General features: G+C 32.6%; 1 protein-coding gene across 1 annotated transcript in view; it reads right to left on the bottom strand.

The window, feature by feature from the left end:
* Positions 1–21,017, bottom strand: part of LOC134695158 (ADAM 17-like protease) — a 52,895-nt gene that overhangs the window by 13,204 nt on the left and 18,674 nt on the right. Inside the window, exons 14-18 of the mRNA XM_063556360.1 lie at positions 4,587–4,656; positions 2,287–2,422; positions 1,855–1,959; positions 946–1,008; positions 398–474 (exon numbers count right to left, since the gene is read on the bottom strand). Of these exons, the coding sequence (XP_063412430.1) occupies positions 398–474; positions 946–1,008; positions 1,855–1,959; positions 2,287–2,422; positions 4,587–4,656 (451 nt within the window). The remainder of the gene's footprint in view (positions 1–397; positions 475–945; positions 1,009–1,854; positions 1,960–2,286; positions 2,423–4,586; positions 4,657–21,017) is intronic.

The following is a 21,017-nucleotide window of genomic DNA, read 5'->3' on the forward strand; positions in this document are numbered from 1 at the left end:
AGAGCCATTGTATAACCAAATATTGGTAATTTGGATAAGCCAGTGAAATAATGGTCACTGCTGGGTAAGGGTTACATTATTAAAACATGTACTTATCATGCTTATAGAAGTTTTATTTTATCATAATTAATATTAATCATTATTCATATGATTATTGTTATAACTACTAATCAAATTGTATATGATTATTTCAGAACTATTATTACTGGTAAAATATTTATGATAAGTATTACAATATATTATTATCAGTATAACTCTTATTATAACTATTTTTGTTGTTAAAATCCTGAGTGATTAAAAAAAAACGCAAAATGTCAATTAAAATTTGAAATTGTAAATCTAAATATTTATCCCTCGCCCTTTTGTAAGATAACCAATAACAGTGTACGAAACTTACCGTCACCACAGACACATGACTGTAAACCCTGGGCTTCACAGTAGGCTTTACAAGTTCCTAATCCATCACACTGTCCACTACAGTACAAAATTGGATAAAGTTCAAGATTAAAAATATCTGAAACATTACACTGTCTTCTAGAATACAAAATTTGATATAATTCAAGATTGCAAGTGCCCTGACCTATCACACTGACCTCTAAAATACAAAATTGACTTTAGTTCAACATTACAATTCCCTGACCAATAGCACTGTCAACTAAAATACAAAATTGGATATATTAAACTCCATGAGGTGAACCTAAACGCCTGAGTGAATCATTTCAAATCAGAAAAATTAGTACTTTACTAAATTGATACTTTGTAGAAAAGTAAATTTTTAATGTGGTTAATTTCAAGCATGTTTTTAGGTTCCTATTTTCTGCTGGTATTCCACTGTTTCAGGTTTTTTAGTTTGTCATGTTTGCACCACTGCCTGATTGACACATAAACCAAAACTGTTTAAAAAAAAATCATTTAAAAATTTAAAAATAGATTGATTCAACTTACCCATCTAGACAGGAGGCTCCTAGTGGTTTGTTAGCCCCTTGTGGACAAATCAAACTACTGCCAGTAAATAAGTTAAGGAAAATGATTGATTGATTTCTGGTGTTTAACACTACTTTCAGCACTCTTGATTTTATTGGCCAGTTTTTAGATGACCTATAAGGCAAAACAACTGGTAATCATTGTCAACTAATATCTGATTAATTGATTGATAATTTAATTGATGTTTTACATGACTTCCAACACTATTGTGCAATTTTATGACAGTCTGTTTTTAGAACTTATTTTGATTTAGCCATTTAATAAGGGAGTTTGGTTTTTATGTAATTATATTTTTTTGTAACAAAAAAGAGACAAAAGGGAAATTCAAAACTGGAATAAAAGTAGGAAAGAAACTGACAAAACCATGGTATAAACCATGATGGAGGGAATTTTTTATTTTTGTTATTTTACTTTTTTTGTGCAAGACTGACACAACAAGCTGAAAATTGTACTAGTTCACAAATAGCAGACTATAAAAGACTGCTTACTATTAATACATACTTTTTCCATTATATAAACTACATTTCCTGTAGAAGTTTACTAATTAATCTCCAAAAAGATTTTAAGTTGAAACTCTGACAGCTAATACTGTATAGCGGGTTATTTTCGCGGGGTGTAAATTTTCGCTTATTTTCACGGATAGAAGAAAATCGCCAAAATAAATTTCGCCAAATTAAAGGTGTACATGCAAAGGTATTAATAAAAGTTTTCATCTGCCAAAATAATAACCGCTGAAATATTTCGTATACCTTGTTCAATGAAAATCGCGAAATTTTACACCCACGAAAATAACCAGCTATACGGTATTTAGTAATAAAAAATGTGCATTTATAGCCTACAAGTAACTTTTTTCAGGCATAAAAAGGATATGTGCACACTGACTCTGCTGTGCAGGTTTCCTGTACATCACTAGAACAGACCACTCCTGCTGATGCCATTTGACAAGACGTTGTACAACAAGCATCGTTACTTGGACTGCAATACAAAATAATAAATATTACCAACTCAAAAATAGCCTATGTTAATAATGACTTTTTTTCCAACAAAAGGAAAACAATCTTTTCCTAATCTCCATAAAAAGTCTGCATGTACACTTTTGCTTCACTTCTTTTTACTTTAAAGTAAAACATGGGGGGCATATGATTCCCCAGGCTGCTTGAATATGAAAATACTTTTGATCAATAGATTTTCGATCACTATTAAATTCAGGAAAAAAGAAGAAAATCTTAGTAATTGTCTCACTTTTAACTAGTGAATATAAACAACATAAATCCAAACAACGTCAACAAAAAGATAATTTACCTGCAAATTGATCCTGTTTTGAATTGACAACTGGTGGTACAACAGGGATCCAGATCAAATTTACCCAGGTATCCTCCATCACACTGCTCCCCTGAATCTACTCTACCATTCCCACAAGGTGCTTCTGATGTGTCCTCTGAAAACAGTCAAAAGTTCACTATATATAGCTACAAATGATGCACTAATTTTTAAAATGTAAGCAGTATTTTCACTGCAATTGTTCATACAAATTAAAAGTAGGTCTCATTGGGGCGTAAGCGTGACGCGGGATTGCCGATTTTTTGTAAGCGTGACACCTGAAAGTAAAATTATTGCATCGTGAAAACGGGAAATGACAAAAAAATGAGAATTGCTTAGAAACGTATATAGTGTAAGCGGGACACGGAAATCTGACAAAACAGTAAGCAGGATCTGGGATCAGAACCCCCCAATGAGACCCCCTTAAAAGACAAAGTTTAATTTGTAAATAATTAGTTTAAAAATGTCATCATATATAAAGCAATTCCTTACATGAGGGAAAGGACAGGTGAACAAGAGAGTCTCATTCAAAATTAATGAGAAAATAAATACCAAATCCAGAATTCCAGAGAAATAATTTGCCTATTCCTGCATCACAATATAACTAAATACTGATGACTGAACTGGTTTATCCTTAATTCTGGTGATTCAACTGGCTAATCTAATACTCATGTGAATTTAACTGCTCTATCCAGAATTCATGAAAGGACCCTTCCATCCCTCTTACACAAAATCTAACCTTGTGACAATTATACTTTTATATTTTAAATTGGATGGGCTAACGGGTGAATCTTGCATGTAATATCTTGAGAAATATCATTCATGTTTAACAAGTACTCTTTGATATTGTCATATGAAGATCTGAATTGAGGTCATCATGCACTCTTTATTCTATAAGTTTGTATGTAATTTTTTTCTATTCTTTATTTGTTTTGGCAATTAATTTTCATTTGTTAAATTTTACCACCACATTATTTGATATTCTTAATAATTTAACCCCTTTTTCGCTATTCTTTACTTTTTCTGTAAACTCCATCCATACCCCTCATTATATTTGCACCCTACATAAAGATTTTTAGATTAAACCAGGAAAAAGTTACTTGAAATTTAAGTGTTATTTAGATGAAGTAAAAAATCCATACTTATAAACTACATAAAGATTTTTTAGATTAAATCAAGGAAAAGTAACTTAAAATGATTTTTTTATTTAGATAAAGTAAACAAGAGTGCACACACTGAAATGCCTTCTTTACTAATCATTGAAATTATGTTGATAGTCCTAAATATAGAGCTTTATCACAACTGTAACATAAACTTAACATTAACCAAGAAAATAAAACATTGAAGAATGAACCATGAAAATGAGGTCAATGTCAGATGAATCATGCCAGGCAGCTAACAATTCTTCCATACAACAAATTACGTTGACCTATTGCTTATTGTTTAAGAAAAACAGACCAAATGACAAAACCTAACACTGAGCAATGAACCTTGAAAATGAGGTCACGGTCAAATAAAATCTGCGCAACAGACATATAGATCATTAAACATTTCCATACACCAAATATAGTTGACCTATTGCATATAGTATTAGAAAAAAGACCATAACTCAAAAACTTAACTTTGACCACTGAACAATGAAAATCAGGTCAAGGTCAGATGATACCTGCCAGCTAGACATGTACACCTTACAATAATTCCATACACCAAATAAAGTAGACCTATTGCATACAGTATAAGAAACAGACCAAAACACAAAAACTTAACTATAACCACTGAACCATGAAAATTAGGTCAAGGTGATCAGATGACACTTGCCAGGTGGACATGTACACCTTAGTCCTTCCATACACCGAAAAAATAGTAGACCTATAGTATCTGAGATATGGACTTGACCACCAAAACTTAACCTTATTCAGTGATCAAAAAATGAGATTGAGGTCAAGTTAAAACTGTCTGATAGGCATAAGGACCTCATGCAAGGTACACACATACCAACTATTGTTATCCTATTACTTATAATAAGAGAGAATTTAACATTTCTAAAAATCTGAACTATTTTTCAAGTCGTCACTGAACCATGAAAATGAGGTCAAGGACATTGGACAGTGACTGACTGAAATTTTGTAACATGGGGCATCTATATGTAAAGAATTAAGCTTTTAAGAAGTTAGCTAACGCTGCCGCCACCCAGACGTAGCCGCCAGATCGAGCTATGTTGAGCTTTCTCCAACAAAATTTGCAGGCTAGACAAAAATCGATACTTCATAAACTATACTTACCATTAAAACAAGTTCCAGCTTTATTTTTCAGAACAGCATTGATATATGTTTTACTGCATGATGAAAATTCCTGAAAAACAATAAAAAAATTATAAGACCAACAATAACTTATTAACTACACATTTTAAAATCATATCAGGATAATATTTATTCGATCGTAAACAAAGTTATGATCAGTAGTTCTATTAAAGACTTATATCATTATTGATAATTAAACAATATCAATCAATTTTTTTCTTCAAATACAAAAAAAAAGCTGTAAAAAAAAAAAGAAGATGTGGTATGATTGCCAATGAGACAAGTCTCAAAATAAGACAAAGTGAGACAGAAATTAACAACTTTAAGGTCATTGAATGTCCTTCAACAATGAGTTAAACCTGTACAGCATAGTCAGCTATAAAAGGCCCTGAAATAACAAAATCTTATGTAAACAACGAATCCAAGCAAGAAAACTATCCGCTTTATTCATGTACAGTTAAATAATAAATACAAACAAAAATGATAAACAGCAACAAACTGCATGACAACCAATTTATATGTCTAACCAGATGTTAGTTTACAAAATACATGCCTGTAATCATGGTTATCATTGATAGTAGGTATAATAATTGTTCAAGTAAATGACATTAACATTTTTTTAATGAAAAAGTTGAAGAAAGATGGATGTGAATTTACTGTGACAGGATCATTTATAAGAAGAGAATGAAGCAGGGAATGTGTTAAAGAGACAACTACCTGACCAAAGAGCAGAATATAGCAAATGGCAACCAATTAATCTTCAACACAGAGTGCAAATCCTGCAGTCAGAGGCCTAGTGAGGCTTCAGCTGGAACCTAAACAAGGATGTATGACTAACAGTACTCAGTAGGTCAAAACATACTGGACGCCAAAACATACAAATGAACCAAAACTATAAATAATTTATATACACATAAGACTAACAATACCAAATTTCAGACACAACTGTCATTGTTATTCTGACTATTATAGAATGCACAAAACATTTTTTAAATTATGTAGCCATCTGTGCACATGTGAAAATATATGCTGTTAGAGGTCTTTTATTTGTGAGTACCAACCATTGTTTGAGAAAAAGTTACAATCTTCATTGTTTCTTAAATTTGTGGAATTTCTGTTCTACTGAAAAAAAGTAAAGAATTTGAAGCGGTGAGTCATCAGACAAAAAGACTCTTAAGAATAATCATATGTTATTTTCATAATGATTTCTGGGACATTTTGGAATAAAGGTTTCATTCCCTTATCTATTCCGGACAAGATTCATCAAATTGTTACTAAAATAATAGCTTTCAGAAATCAGCTGATTCATCTATGCATGCTTACATAATTTTCTTGATTTGAGGAAACTGCATATTAAAAATTTGAATTGTTGCACATATGTAATCAGAAGGGTTGACACTATTAATAATTATGTTCTAATTCACTTGTTCAAACGAACATAGGGTATTTATGTGCACATCGCTACTTAATTTTTGAAACCTTCTTCAAATCCAAACTGTATACTATATCATTTTGTTATAAAATAAAGAAACACATTTCTGATTATGTCCAGCATCATGTGACCATGTCGATAACCACTCAATGACCTAAGATTTACTAACTAAGAAAATCATTCTTGCATACATATGATGTCTATATACTTTGTTAATAAATATTTCACATGCTTTTTTATTCAAAATTCTCAGGCCCTGTCAGGACTGAATAGATAAAAACTTTAAGATGCTGTATGTAAAGCAGGAAATTTTTTTGAAATCCCACAAAAGTATTGTATATACTAAATGACTATAATTATCTGAAAATTTGATGATGAATATTTCAAGGAATATAGTTTGTGTAAATTTTGGAATAAAATACTTATATATATCATGCAAATTATACCGCTTAGTCATTTAAAGGAAACAAACATAGAATGTAAATTGATAAAATTAGCAAACAATTATAATATTTCCTTATCAAATGTTGGAACATGTAAAACCCTACTCTGGACTGCTAATAATTAATTTCAAAAATTAATTAAGTCAGAAAATCCTATACTTTCAGAATCAGTTTCAATGTTCTCATCAACTTAAAATTTCCATTATTTTAATATTTCCCTGTTTCAAAGTCACTATATATAATCTGTGTAAGATAGATTGACAATAATTAATACATGTTCCAGAAAACAAAGATAAAATTATAAGACAGTTATAACCATGAAATTATTAATCGATTGTTTCAACACAATTGGATATATTTAGGGGTGGTCATCGTTTATCAGAAGGAGGAAGAGCCTGAGTATGCAGTAATACATATATAGAATCTAATAAAAAGAAAGACTAAAAGGTAAGAAATTTAGAAATCTAAACTTATCCCATGTAAAATTATGTTAATTTTTTAGTAACCTTTTAATATATGAGCTGGCGTCAGATAGAAATCGACCTTATGCAAATACATATTCGGATTTTAAATGATTTGCTTTTAGCGTTCCTGATAAGTGTAAATCCAAGGAAGCACTTCGGACTATTAGACTGCACATAATTTCAGGCATGAATTACAAAAGTTTTGTCGTAAATTTATTATATATTTTTTTAAATATTTTGATTGATTAGAAATGTTCAATCATTGAAGTTATGTGACTAATAGAATATTTTCGTTATTATCCGTATTTTTTAAAGGGTCAAAATGACATTTCACCCATTTTCATCATTTTCCTGCCAAAATTTGGGTTTAAGACAAAATATTTGTTTTTCCTTATCTGTGACCTGTGTTTTTTATTTGCTCATTCTTTGAAGCTATAGTTCAGCTGTTTATATTACAGTTTTGGACCAAGTGTCATAGAACGTTTTTTTGATATTCTGATAAAAATATGTCAACACCTCTATTTTCCCTATCATTTCATTGAAAAATGGTCCCTTTTACATACCTGTTTAAAAGTAAAGTTTGAGCTTAAATGGTCTGTGACCCCCTATTTTTTTTACCAATTTGATTCACTTTCTGTAAAGAATAAAACAACAAAATACGGTACTTCTGATAGAAAATTCGAATAGGCCCGAGCCACCTTAAAGATGTTGTTTGCAAATTTTTAAACATATTTCAACAATTATTCTACATCAATTATTTTTTTTTAAACTTGCTCTGCTTTCCTATTTTATGATTGAAACTATAGAATAAGACTATATAGAACTTGGCTGGTGCTCTGCTGCCCATATCACAATTCCAAAGTGGTACCACATGTTAATATTTGTAAAGCAATTTGTTTTCACTCAAAGATGATGGCCAAGGGCAATTACTCCAACTAAGATTGTCTCAATAAAAATATATATGTGAAGAAACTCCTGATTATAGGGCTTTCTTTCTTTCATAGGTTTCAAGTAAAAGTGTTCCCATAAGGACAACTAATTTTGGAAGGGTTTGGCAGTTCACCAAGTAAAAGCAACTGGCTTATTTAATTTTTACTAGAATTGAAATGTTAAGAAGATTTTAATTCAGTTACTTTTTAATTCCTATCAATAATGATTATATTGTAGACTGACATGCAGAACACAGTGAAAATACCCACAGAGAAGAGTGAATCATTGCATTTTTACAAATATCTATGCCAAAAGGTTGGATCTGAGGAAATTGTAAAAATAAGGAGGTTAAATTCAATTATTCCGAGCCTGGTAGAAAAAGAAACTCGCATAGTTAGTGGAAGTAAAGGTGAAGGTCTTTATTTCAAAAGCAGTGATTCAGATCTAATGTTCATTGATTATTTATTTACGGTGTATGAATCAGAAAAAGAAGTTGTGTTTGATGGTCGAACAATTCCTTTGATTATGAGTACCAAGGAGACCCAACCATGTTTTACACAATTGTGTCTGCCTAATTATCTTTATCATGCCTTACCCAAAAAACTTCAAAACATGTTTCAAAAACATAATCTGGGATATATGCTTTCGAGTGAACAGTATAAACTGGACTCATTGTCGTCTATGGCTGAGATAGATTTTGACATGACTACATTGTTTTTTAAAGTTCATGGTCCATGTATAACTGATATAAATGATGCTTTTGATTATGCATATTGCCTTAGATGTGACCAATGGATATTTCAAGCTCAGCCATGGGTTAGAAGATCACATACGACATGGCCACCACCTGAAATCATATCTAAAATAATAACTTGTGGTATATTATTTGTCCCAATTGGCTGCAAGGGATCTGTTAACGAAAATCTGGAATGGCGAATTTCATTTTCTGTAGCTGAAAAGTTTCTTATATTTTCTTTCAATCATACACAACTATTAAGTTATGCTTTGTTAAAAATATTGCTGAAGGAAATACTAGAGAAGCATGCAGATTTGAAAGGTTTATTGTGTTCATATTTCTTAAAAACATTGTTGTTTTGGATTTTAGAAGAAACCGACCCAAATTTATGGCGACCAGATAACATCATACCATGTTTCCAGTCATGCTTACAAAGGCTGCTATACTGTGCAAAATATTCAATATTACCCCACTATTTTATTCCTGACAATAACTTTTTCTACTCAAAGTTCAGTGTTACGAACAAAGAAAAATTAACCATCATACTTGAGAATTTATATAAACAAGGAATCAACTGCTTTGTGTCCACTGAGACCCTGCAAGACTATCAAACACAGTACTACAAAAACCATGTATTTTTATCAAATGGAAGAATAGACATTTTATTAGAAGAACCATGTTCTTCTTCCCTCCCATATGCATGTTCTCAGAATATATGTCTTCTATATCATTTTCTACATCACTGCAGAACTAGTTTGTCTAGAAGTTTATTTGCTTTACAATTTTCAAAGGCATGTTTGTTTGTTCGAGATGCTACAAATTGTTGTTATAGCTCAGAAAACAAACTGCAATACTACAAGTACAAATGTGATCTCAGTCATTTATTGATAGGTGTTAATTCCGATGCAGTATCAGGATGGTTGAGGCTAGCATCTTTCTTTTATATTAGTCCAGGCAATCTATGAAAAACGTTAAACTAATTGCAACAGAATATATTATTGCTTTAATGTTGTCAGATGACTTCCTTATAAAACATATAAAAAGTCTTTGAAAATCAAAAATGTATAAAGGGGTCAATTCGTGGGGTCCAATTTGTGGATTTTGGCTTGCAGATATTGACACCAAATGATCGCCATACTCACAAAGGGAGACAACTACAACAACAATATTTTAAGTGTCAGTACAAACGATATCATTGATTTATTCGGCAAAACTAAATATGCAATGTGAACAAAGACTTCAATTGATGGTAAGTATCTCTATATAAATTATTACACGAGTTACAACCTGTATAACAACGGTAGAAGCAAGAATCAGCAAAAGTAAACATTCCCGAGTGACGTCACTACGCGGGTTTTTCATATGCTATTTTCGGCATTTTTCAAGGAACTAATCAGAATTTTTGATATGAAATACACATATTTACAGAAATAAATGTATGTTTTATTATATTGAACCCATTTATACGTTTTATTTCTAAAATAGTAACAATTCTACATACGTCCTTGTCAAAATTTAAAAATTGTGGAACGCCATTCGGGACAAAAAACTAACAGTTATAAAACATATACGGATTAGAAAAGTTGCGTAAATTTGATTAAATTTGAGTTACTGCAACAAAATATAAGAACTTTTAGAAAAAATAAATGCATTTGTGTAATCCTGATGCAAAAAATACAAAAAAAAAGTAATATTAAACATATTTTAAAATAAATAAGCAAATTGGAAATTACTAAATTATTTTTCTTTTGCAGATTATATGGATGAATTGAGTGACATAAGCAAAATTAATGCAGTATCAAGTATCCCACGATGAGATATAATCCAACAGTGATTTAATAGTTTTAAGGTAATTTATAACGAATCGTAGAGCTACATGTACACTGCAAAAATATTTGATTTACAGTAAATATACGTATATTAATATTGAAAAATCACTTACCAGTCCCAGTATTGAAAAGATAATCTGAAAGCCACAAGTGCCGGTCGTTTTGAATAACTGCTAGCTAAAAACCAAAGACTTATAGAGTATAGAATTTGTTTTTCTGGTTTCATAAATCACAAATCGTAAAGATTAATTCTGATACACAATGATCTAGTGATTGACGTATACATACTTAACATTATTATTAAGAAATATGATTAGTTTTTTTCTACCGTTTAAGGGTATATATTTTTATACTTGCAGGTATCAGTGGCTGTTATGGAAAAATGCATCATATGCCTTAAAGATGACGATACATCATCATTAGTCAAGTTACGTGAAAAAGGAAGCCAAGGAATAAATAAAGCGAGTAGAGAAAGAGAGGGTCAGATACTAGCTTCTGCAGGACAGTTTGTCCACCAGGAATGTAGAAAATCATATACCAACCCAACAGAAATCACAAAAAACAAAAGGCAGCAAAATATACTACAGGAATCTAATATACCGACTCTACGATCAAAATCATATTTCAGTCATAAAGATCATTGCTTATTCTGTGGGAAAGAGGGAAAGAGGCACAGCTAAAAAGCAAATTAAAAGGAAACGATTTCCAGAAGAGGATTGAACAAGTCTGCAATGACAGAGACGATGAGTGGGCAGTGGAAGTACGGGGAAGATTAGAATGTGTTGGCGATCTTCATGCTGCAGATGCATTATACCATCAAACCTGCAGTGTTAACTTCAGAACCAGTAAGAAGATTCCAAAAGCATTTTCACCAGACAGCAAAGGAAAGGAAAATAACTACCAGGGAAGACCAGCAGCTTATGGTGAACAATTCCTAAAAATTGTAGATTATCTCAGACAACACGAGGATGAACAGATAACTATTGCAGAGCTGGTTAATAAAATGAACGAGTTGTGTGGAGAACAGGCATACAGTTCAGTTTATATGAAGAAAAAACTGAGAAACCATTTTGGAGAAAATATTATCATAACAGATATTTGTGGAAAAATTAGCGTAGTTACGTTGAGAGATACAGCATCCTGTGTTTTGCAAGAGTTTTACCACAGACCAACATATCAAAATCCAGACGATGAAAAAAAAGCCATAATAGATGCTGCTGCAAAACTAATCAAAAGTGACATCAGATCTTTGAAAGGGGACAAGGAAAATTATCCATTGGCATCAGATGTATCATCACTAAAATCAAATTTGCAATATGTACCTGAGAGCTTAAGCTATCTACTAGAACAATGTTTGCTGAAAAGGACTCCAAAATGAAAATTGCTTCTATTGGACAGGCAATAATTCAGGCATCAAGACCCCGTGTGCTGATTTCTCCTTTGCAAATTGGTCTTGGCATTCAACTTCATCACAACTTTGCATCCCGTTTTCTGGTTTCTACTTTAAACAGCTTAGGGTTTTGCTCATCTTATCAAGAAATTCAAAAATTTGAATCGAGTGCCGCTTTAACACAAGGAGTTGACATCCCTGGCGAAATATGTAATAGTTTTATTCAATTTGTAGCTGACAACGTAGACCATAATGTGAGAACACTCGATGGCAATAACACATTTCATGGAATGGGAATCATAGCCAGCATTACACCAGGCACTAAGCGAACAGCCCCTATTCCTAGAATATCTGTTTCATCTGATGATATCAATTCAATAGCAAAGGTTAATATTCAGTATTACAAACCTCAAAACGACTTTATGACAAAGCTAAATTTTTCAGAGCTTCATGAATTAAGGGGAATGGACAGGACTGCATGTTTGGATTTACTGTCACTGGTGGTATGGCCCTTAAAGAATCCAACGCCAGGTTGGTCAGGTATTATGCAGATGATACATAAGGGAGAATACCCGGGCAAGTCAACAGTTGTATTTCTACCCATGATAGATATGAATTCAAGCGATATGTCATGCATATACTCAACTCTTCTCTTTGTTTCAAATCAAGCACATCGTTACAACAGAACACCAGTATTGACATTCGATCAGCCCTTGTATTGGAAAGCCTTGACAATAATTCAAAATGAACATCCAATAGTCAGTTGAAGTCTGTAGTATTGCGTTTAGGAGCGTTTCATACAGAAATGAGTTTCTTAGGTTGCATTGGTCACATTATGAGGAGTTCGGGGCTTCAGAAAATTCTGGAACTTATTTATGCACCAAATGCAGTTACACACATGCTAAGTGGTAAAGCTGTAGCTCGTGCCATTAGAGGACATATGCTAGTTGACACTGCCATACACAGCCTTCTTGTATCTAAAATTTTCAACTTAGATTTCCCAGTAGACGAAAATGAAGAAGGAAACATAAATGATAGTGTTGACGACATCTTATCTAAGGCAGGCGACGTATATACAGAATTGTTGGAAGGAACACTGTCCATATCTTCTGCATGTGATAGCGCTGTTCTTCAGAGCATCAACGAAACAATGAACAGACCACTTGAAGAAATAAAGAAAAATCGAACCTCTAAATTATGGCTTCAGTATACAGAAATGATTCAGATCCTTAGACAGTTTATCAAAGCAGAACGGACTGGCGATTGGGAATTGCATTTAAAAAGTGTTAAAGATATGCTGCCTTACTTGGCTGCCTCTGGTCACAACTTGTATACTAAGTCTGGGTATGTGTATCTAATGATGATGCAACAACTTGAAATAGATCATCCGGAAGGCTTTGCTGCTTTCTAAAGATGGCCATCATGTAATGAGACGTAGTGACCGATATTGGGCAGGATTGTGATCAGATCTAATGATTGAGCAAGTGCTCATGAGGAGTGTAAAAACAGCAGGAGTGACACGTGGCCGTGGAATGGGTGAAAGTCAGAGATCACAGTGGCTTTTGTCCATGCCTGCTTGTGCAGACATGAATCAAGCTATCCAAGAGCTCACAGGAGTAGGTTACTCCACAAGTGTTCAACACAAGGAAGAATCAATTGCACGTCAAAAACGAGACAGAGAAGACATAATGTCAATTCTAACATTTATGAAAGCACGCAGTCCATTCACTGGAGACAGTTCACTGCGAAATATTAAAACTGGAGTAACAGCTGATAGCTCTGTTAATGTAGACAACTCAAACGATGTGGGGACATCGATAATAGAATCTCTCGTTGGACAAAATGTCATTGACTATACTTTCAAGAAAAAAAAATCAAGTAATAACGTTAAATAGCAAAACTAGTATCAAAGTAGACGGGGAATTAATACAAGTCGACCCACAGCTACTGTTTCAAAGATGCACCACCATAGCTAATGGACTATTTGAAGACATATCAGAAATATTCAAATATGAACTCTGTAGTGTTCCATCTTCGTTATTTGACAATAATGGCCCAAGTCAAACTGAACTGCTATTATTAGCTGTTTTTTAGCTGTTATTTACCAGTTTTTCATATTTCTAGCAGTCCTTTAGCTGTTCTAAGCATTCAATCTAATAGCAGTTTGAAACCATTTCTTAGCATTCAGCTTAGCATTCGTCTTAGCATTCAGCTTAGCATTCGTCTTAGCATTCATCTTAGCATTCCTCTTAGCAGTCGGGACAACAGTTATGACAGCAGTTCGATAGCAGTTGACCTATTAATTCTTTGTTATAAAAATGCTTGGATCTGGCTATGTTTTCAGCTTGAAGTTAAACATTTATTTGAAGATAATTTGATCATTTTCAAATGTGCATTTTGGCTCCATGTTGTGTGGAAATACTTGCTAGTGAAAAAGTGTATTTTTGTCAATATAAGCTTAATGTTGGATGAATTGAATACTTTTACACACCTGCAGTACAGTAAGTTGAAAGTTATAGTTAATGCTTTTGTATATTCTCAAATCTGACATAACTTTGAAGGGGGAAACAGAAATCATACAGAAAGCCCAAAAAAGGGGGATTGTTGTTTATTTAAATAGAATATCTGATGTTGACAGGATTGTAATAGAATGTTAGCATATATACTTACAGCTCAAGATGTTATTTGAAAGAAATATAGATATGAATATTATTTTAATCTATTATTTTGTTAAAAAAAACAATCTTATCATATTCAAGAGTTGAAAAAAGGGGGAGGTAAACCAGTAGACTGTGAATAGCTGATTGATTAAAATTGTCCAAACAATCCATTTAATGAAATTAATTTATAATATATAATTTTACTTTAGTTTGTTTCAGAAAAAAAGAAACATAATATATATTACATGTATCAAGAATTTATTTGTTTAAAATTCCAAAAGAGAAAGAGGATATAACTGTTGTCTTTTGTTCCACATTTAATAGAATAAAAACAGTACATTTGGCATGTTTGGTAATAAAATAATGATAAATGAAATAACTTCTAATTTGAAAATCACTTAGTCAAGGTAGTAATTAGCCTCTTAGCAGTAATATCTCTTCAATAAGTTGCTTTTTTAAAAGTTTTGATAATTAAAGTGCTTTTTTAATTGTTCCTATATCATTACGGCCACTAACATAATTAATAATGGATCTAAGACCAGCTAAAGTAAGTGCTTCTCACATTTTTGTTAATGTTCCCTTAAAATTAAGTCCTTTATTGGAGATAGGATAGTTACTGCTCTAATTACAAATATAAGTTTAAGTACAACTTTTTGAAATTTCACAAAGACTAACAGTAAAATATAAGAATTTTAATAATTTTTGCTTTCGTATCTTGTTCACTGTATATTGATTACCGGTATTCATGTGTCACCTTTTTGTATTGCAACTTTTGGCAGATCTGATAGCATTCCACAGCAGTTATTAGCAGTTTATAAAACCATATTAGGATGTATAACTTAGCATTTACCATGAATATTCATTATTGACAGCTGTTATTATAGCAGTTCTCATGAATATTCATTATTTGATAGCTGTTATTATAGCAGTTCTCATGAATATTCAGATCTCATTTAAATTTTTCGTTAAAAATAACTGCCAAAGAACTGTGAAGGCTAAAGAAACTGCTAAGAAACAGCTACGGAATGCTATTGAAATGCCTTTATGCAAATTATTCATTGCCTTATATTTTGTAACTGTGAATGCTAATAAACTGCCAAATAACTGCTGTCAAGTGGGAACTGCGAATGCTAATAAACTGCTAAATAACTACAGTTCACTTTGACTTGGGGGCTTACCAAGACAGGCAAATAAATCAATTCTAGCTGACTCAATTTGGGACTTTGATGGATGCGGATGTTTGGATACAGGCACCAATGTTCACCATGTATTAGATGGTGGGTCTCTCGTACATCGCATACCTTGGACAAAGGGAAACTCATTCAATAGTATTTGTCAAGCATATATTGATTACGTTAAAAGCCACTACTCTGAAGCAACTATTGTATTTGATGGTTATCCAGATGTACCTACTGTCACAGATATAACTCACATATGACGATCAAAAGGATGTATTTCCCCTAAAATAATTTTTTCGGCTGAAATGCCCTGTAAAACTAAAAAGGATGCATTCTTGTCAAATGAAGAGAACAAACAAAGATTTATCAACCTACTAAGTGCAAAATTTGAGGCAAGTATTATGCAGTAGTCCATGCCTTTGACGATGCCGACTTGAATATCGTTCAGACAGCAGTCTCAATTTCGGAAGAACAACATGTTGTAGTTATAGGTGAAGACACATATTTGCTTGTTTTACTTTGCTATCATGCCATGATGCACAACAAAAACGTTTATTTCAAGTCAGAACCGAAGCAAAGTATTCAAAAGATCCGAATATGGGATATAAAAAAAACAAAGAAACATTTGGGTGAAGCTATCTGTCGGTTGTTGCCGTTTATACATGCATTTAGTGGGTGCGACACGACATCACGAGTGTTTGGGTTAGGAAAAGGAGCAATATTGAAAAAAGTTAAATCATCTGCATACTTACAAAATCAATCACAGCTTTTCCTTCAGAAATCAAGTAAAGATCAGGTTGTCAAAGCTGGAGAAGAGGTTTTGGTTGATTTGTACGGTGGAGTTCAGTCAGTAGAAGGCTTAGATTAACTTAGATACAGGAAATTTGCGTCAAAGGTTGTTGTAGGGAACATTTTTGTTCAAGTTCACACTCTGCCGCCAACATCGGATGCAGCTAAACTACATAGCATGAGAACCTTCTATCAAACACAAATTTGGATTGGAGAAGGACATGATTTAGATCCTAACCAATGGGGTTGGTATACATCAGAGAACAAACTTATGCCTGTTAGATGTATATTACCTCCGGCACCCCAAAAACTGCTGAAAGTAATACGATGTAACTGCAAACAGAACTGTGATTCAAGAAGATGTTCGTGTCGAAAACATGGAATTGACTGTTCTGCTAGTTGCGGCGAGTGTCGTGGCATTAACTGTTCAAATTCCAGCATAGTGACACAAAGTGATTTGGACGAAGTTTAGAATTTCTTTTGTTGTGTATGGGAAATGGCTATGACTATGATTTTAAACAACAAAAAAAGTGTTTTATAAACAGGTTAAAGAACTAGACATGTCACTTTTAATATGAACTATAGTATGGACATTGTCTCATGAATGTGTAGCAGATATTGTTTTTACCTCTCTAACTTCTTTTCAATATATCTATAAAGTTAGAATAACTGGCCGTTAAAAATATTTATAATTGCATATGTTTATTTTTTTTTGCAACTAGAATTAAAAGTACTAATTTAACATTTTTTCATGATTTTTTTTTAATGAACATCTTATTTTTGACACATGTTATATTTTTGTCATGGATTTACTATTTAAAATTTTGTTATAGGCAGGCAATTCAATTAACAGGTAACAAATAACAGCATTATTTTTATTGAAAAGTACTTAATTAAAGCATTCCAGTGATTTATAGTTTTCAATAAAAAATTGTTATTTTGGATGAAAAATGTATAATGTTCAATGAATTTGCATTTTGAAATTTTGAATTATGGACCACAATTTTAAAGTTTATCATATAATGCCTGTTATATTTATAACACAATTAAAAAGGAACATTAATACAAATCCAAAACACTAAAAATTTCATTGATGTACTGCCAAATTAATTATTTAAAGCATTTTTCCAGTTTTCCTTGATTTTTCCATAAAAACTCGTAATTTTACCCCAAAATAACATTTTGACATATGTATGTCCTTTCTTGCTATAACTTATTTTTTATTATATCATTGTCAATTGAATCACACACTGTTTGAATGATTTTACTACAAAATAAACTTGTTCTGGTCTTTTTCCAGTTTTCAGCGATTTTTCTATAAAAACCTGTATTTTACCCCAAAAATATCGTTTTTCCGCACTTCAGATTTTGCAAGACTTTTGATATGTGATAGAGGCCATATTTACCTTTAAAATGAGACCAAATTTCTTTCTGTTGCAATTTGTTTAAGGTTGAGCTATTTTTGGGGTAGAATGACTGGACTATATTCACAAAAACTACTTTGCCTCATTATCAGTAATAAATTATACATCGCAAAAATTTACAGGTGAAAGATATCAAACTCTATCCTGCATATTTGGGAAAGAATATAAACATCTCCAAAAATATGAACTAAACCTAATGAAAAAAGAAAAATTGTATACATTATATAAAACATTGAAAATGTCTCTTGTTTTGTTTTCACCTGAAACATCAATAATTCCACAAGAATTACAACTACCGGTAAAGCTTAAATGCTATGTATATCAGCCTAAAGACTTTGGAACTTTTCTAAGCTTCTTGTGTCACTTCCATCTACATGACATGATATCGTGTAGATATTATTTACAACAACTTCTATCTGGAGCAGAACACATAAATATACAGTCAATAATATTTGCTGTCATAGGGTACCAGTTGTTGGGTGAGACACATATTGCAAGAGAAATTGTTCAAAGATTTTATGTAGTTGATGATCATAATAATAATCATCACACCATTGCATTAATGAGGATGACGTTAATTAGTGACCTCTGACACTAACAAAAAAACTAAGTGTCATTTTGAATTATCAATATAAAAAGAAAGATGTGGTACGTATGATTGCCAATGAGACAACTCTTCACAAGAGACCAAATGACACAGAAATTAACAACTATAGGTCATCGTACAGCCTTCAACAATGAGCAAAGCCCATACCGCAAAGTCAGCTATAATAGGCCCAAAAATGAAAATGTAAAACAATTCAAACTAGAAAACTAACGGCCTCATTTATGTACAAAAAACAAATGAAAAACAAAAAGACAACTACTGAATTACAGGCTCCTGACATGGGACAGACACACACAAAGAATGTGACAGGGATAAACATGTTAGCGGCATCTAAACCTCCCCTAACCTGGGACAGTGGTGTAACAGTACTATGGGTACATTAGAACGAACTATATGTCATCTGACATTATCAAGCTTACATATGTCATATGCCACTATCAATGTTAGCCAAGTGTCATCTAAGACCATCAAGGATAATATATGTGAGCTGACATAAAAGGTTACTATGTGTCATCTTACACTTACCACAGAAATAAGTGCTATCTAACACTATCAATATCAGACATTTAAATTATCATATACCTTTGTACAGTTATATTTTTAATAGAAACCAAGATATCACAGCAAGGTTATTTGTCATGTTTGTTTGTATGCCCTCATATATATACAGATCTAACAATTGTGTGCCAAAAATATGGCAAAGGATATTTATTTGTATACTATTTGTGCTTTTTATAGTAAAACTTCTATCCATTTTGTTTAATAAAAGCTATTTATAACACTGGTTGTTTTATAATCAAAATGCTGCAGATGAATTCAGAAAAAGTAATAGTTTATTACCCAAAATGCTGTTTTCAATTCTGTTTAATATATATGTATGGCTCGACAAATGTTCATATAAATAATAGGAAAGCCAATGAAACAGCAGCCCAACAAAACCCTTCAACAGATATGACTATAAATAAATGGAAGGTCAATGAGACAGCAGCCCAACAAAACCCTCCAACAGATATGACTATGAATAAACGGAAGGTCAATGAGACAGCAGCCCAACAAAACATTCCAACAAATATGACAATGAATAAATGGAAGGTCAATGAGACAGCAGCCCAACAAAACCCTTCAACAGATACGACTATGAATAAACGGAAGGTCAATGAGACAGCAGCCCAACAAAACCCTCCAACAAATATGACTATGAATAAACGGAAGGTCAATGAGACAGCAGGCCAACAAAACATTCCAACAAATATGACAATGAATAAATGGAAGGTCAATGAGACAGCAGCCCAACAAAACCCTTCAATAGATATGACTATGAATAAATGGAAGGTCAATGAGACAGCAGCCCAACAAAACCCTCAACGAATATGACAATGAATAAATGGAAGGTCAATGAGACAGCAGCCCAACAAAACCCTCCGACAAATATAACTATGAATAAATGTAGGGTCAATGAGACAGCAGCCCAACAAAACCCTCCAACAAATATGACTATGAATAAATGGAAGGTCAATGAGACAGCAGCCCAACAAAACCTTTCAACACATATGATAATGAATAAATGGTAGGTTAATGAGACAGCAGCCCAACAAAACATTTCAACAAATATGACAATGAATAAATTGTAGGTTAATGAGACAGCAGCCCAACAAAATCCTTCAACAAAGATGACAATGAATAAATGGAAGGTTAATTAGACAGCAGCCCAACAAAACCCTTCAACACATATGACAATGAATAAATGATAGGTTAATGAGACAGCATCCCAACAAAACCCTTCAACAGATATGACTATGAATAAATGGTAGGTTATTAAGACTGCAGCCCAACAAAGCACTTCAACACATATGACAATGAATAAATGGAAGGTCAATGAGACAGCAGCCCAACAAAACCCTCCAACAAATATGACTATAAATAAATGGAAGGTCAATGAGACAGCAGCCTAACAAAATCCTTCAACAGATATGACTGAATAAATGGAAGGTCAATGTGACAGCAGCCCAACAAAACCCTTCAACAAATATGACTATGAATAAATGGAAGGTCAATGAGACAGCAGTCAAACAAAACCCTAAAACACATAGATGAGAACGAATAAATGAAAGGTTAATTAGACAGATGCCCATCAAAACCTTAAAATAAATATGACTTGGAAGAAATGAAGGGTCAATTAAAAAGCAGTCAAACAAAACCCCAGTCAAACAAAACCCTGCAAAAACATATCAGAACGAATAATTGAAAGGTCAATTAGACAGAAGCCCATCAAAACAATGCAATAAATATGACTTTGAAGAAGTGAAAGGTCAATAAAGAAGGCAGCCCAAAAAAATACAGTTAACTCTCGTTGTCTCGAACTCGGTTGACTCGAAATTTCGGATGAGTCGAAATTTTCACGTGGTCCCGAACTTAGTTCCATATAAATGTATGTAATTTGACTCCTGATGAGTCGAAATTGGATGAGTCGAAATTTTGGTTGAGTCGAACTAAATTATGGATCCCAAGGTTAACAAAAGCATTCAAAATTC

The sequence above is a fragment of the Mytilus trossulus genome, chromosome 13 (genome assembly GCF_036588685.1).
Source record: "Mytilus trossulus isolate FHL-02 chromosome 13, PNRI_Mtr1.1.1.hap1, whole genome shotgun sequence".
Taxonomy (NCBI): domain Eukaryota; kingdom Metazoa; phylum Mollusca; class Bivalvia; order Mytilida; family Mytilidae; genus Mytilus; species Mytilus trossulus.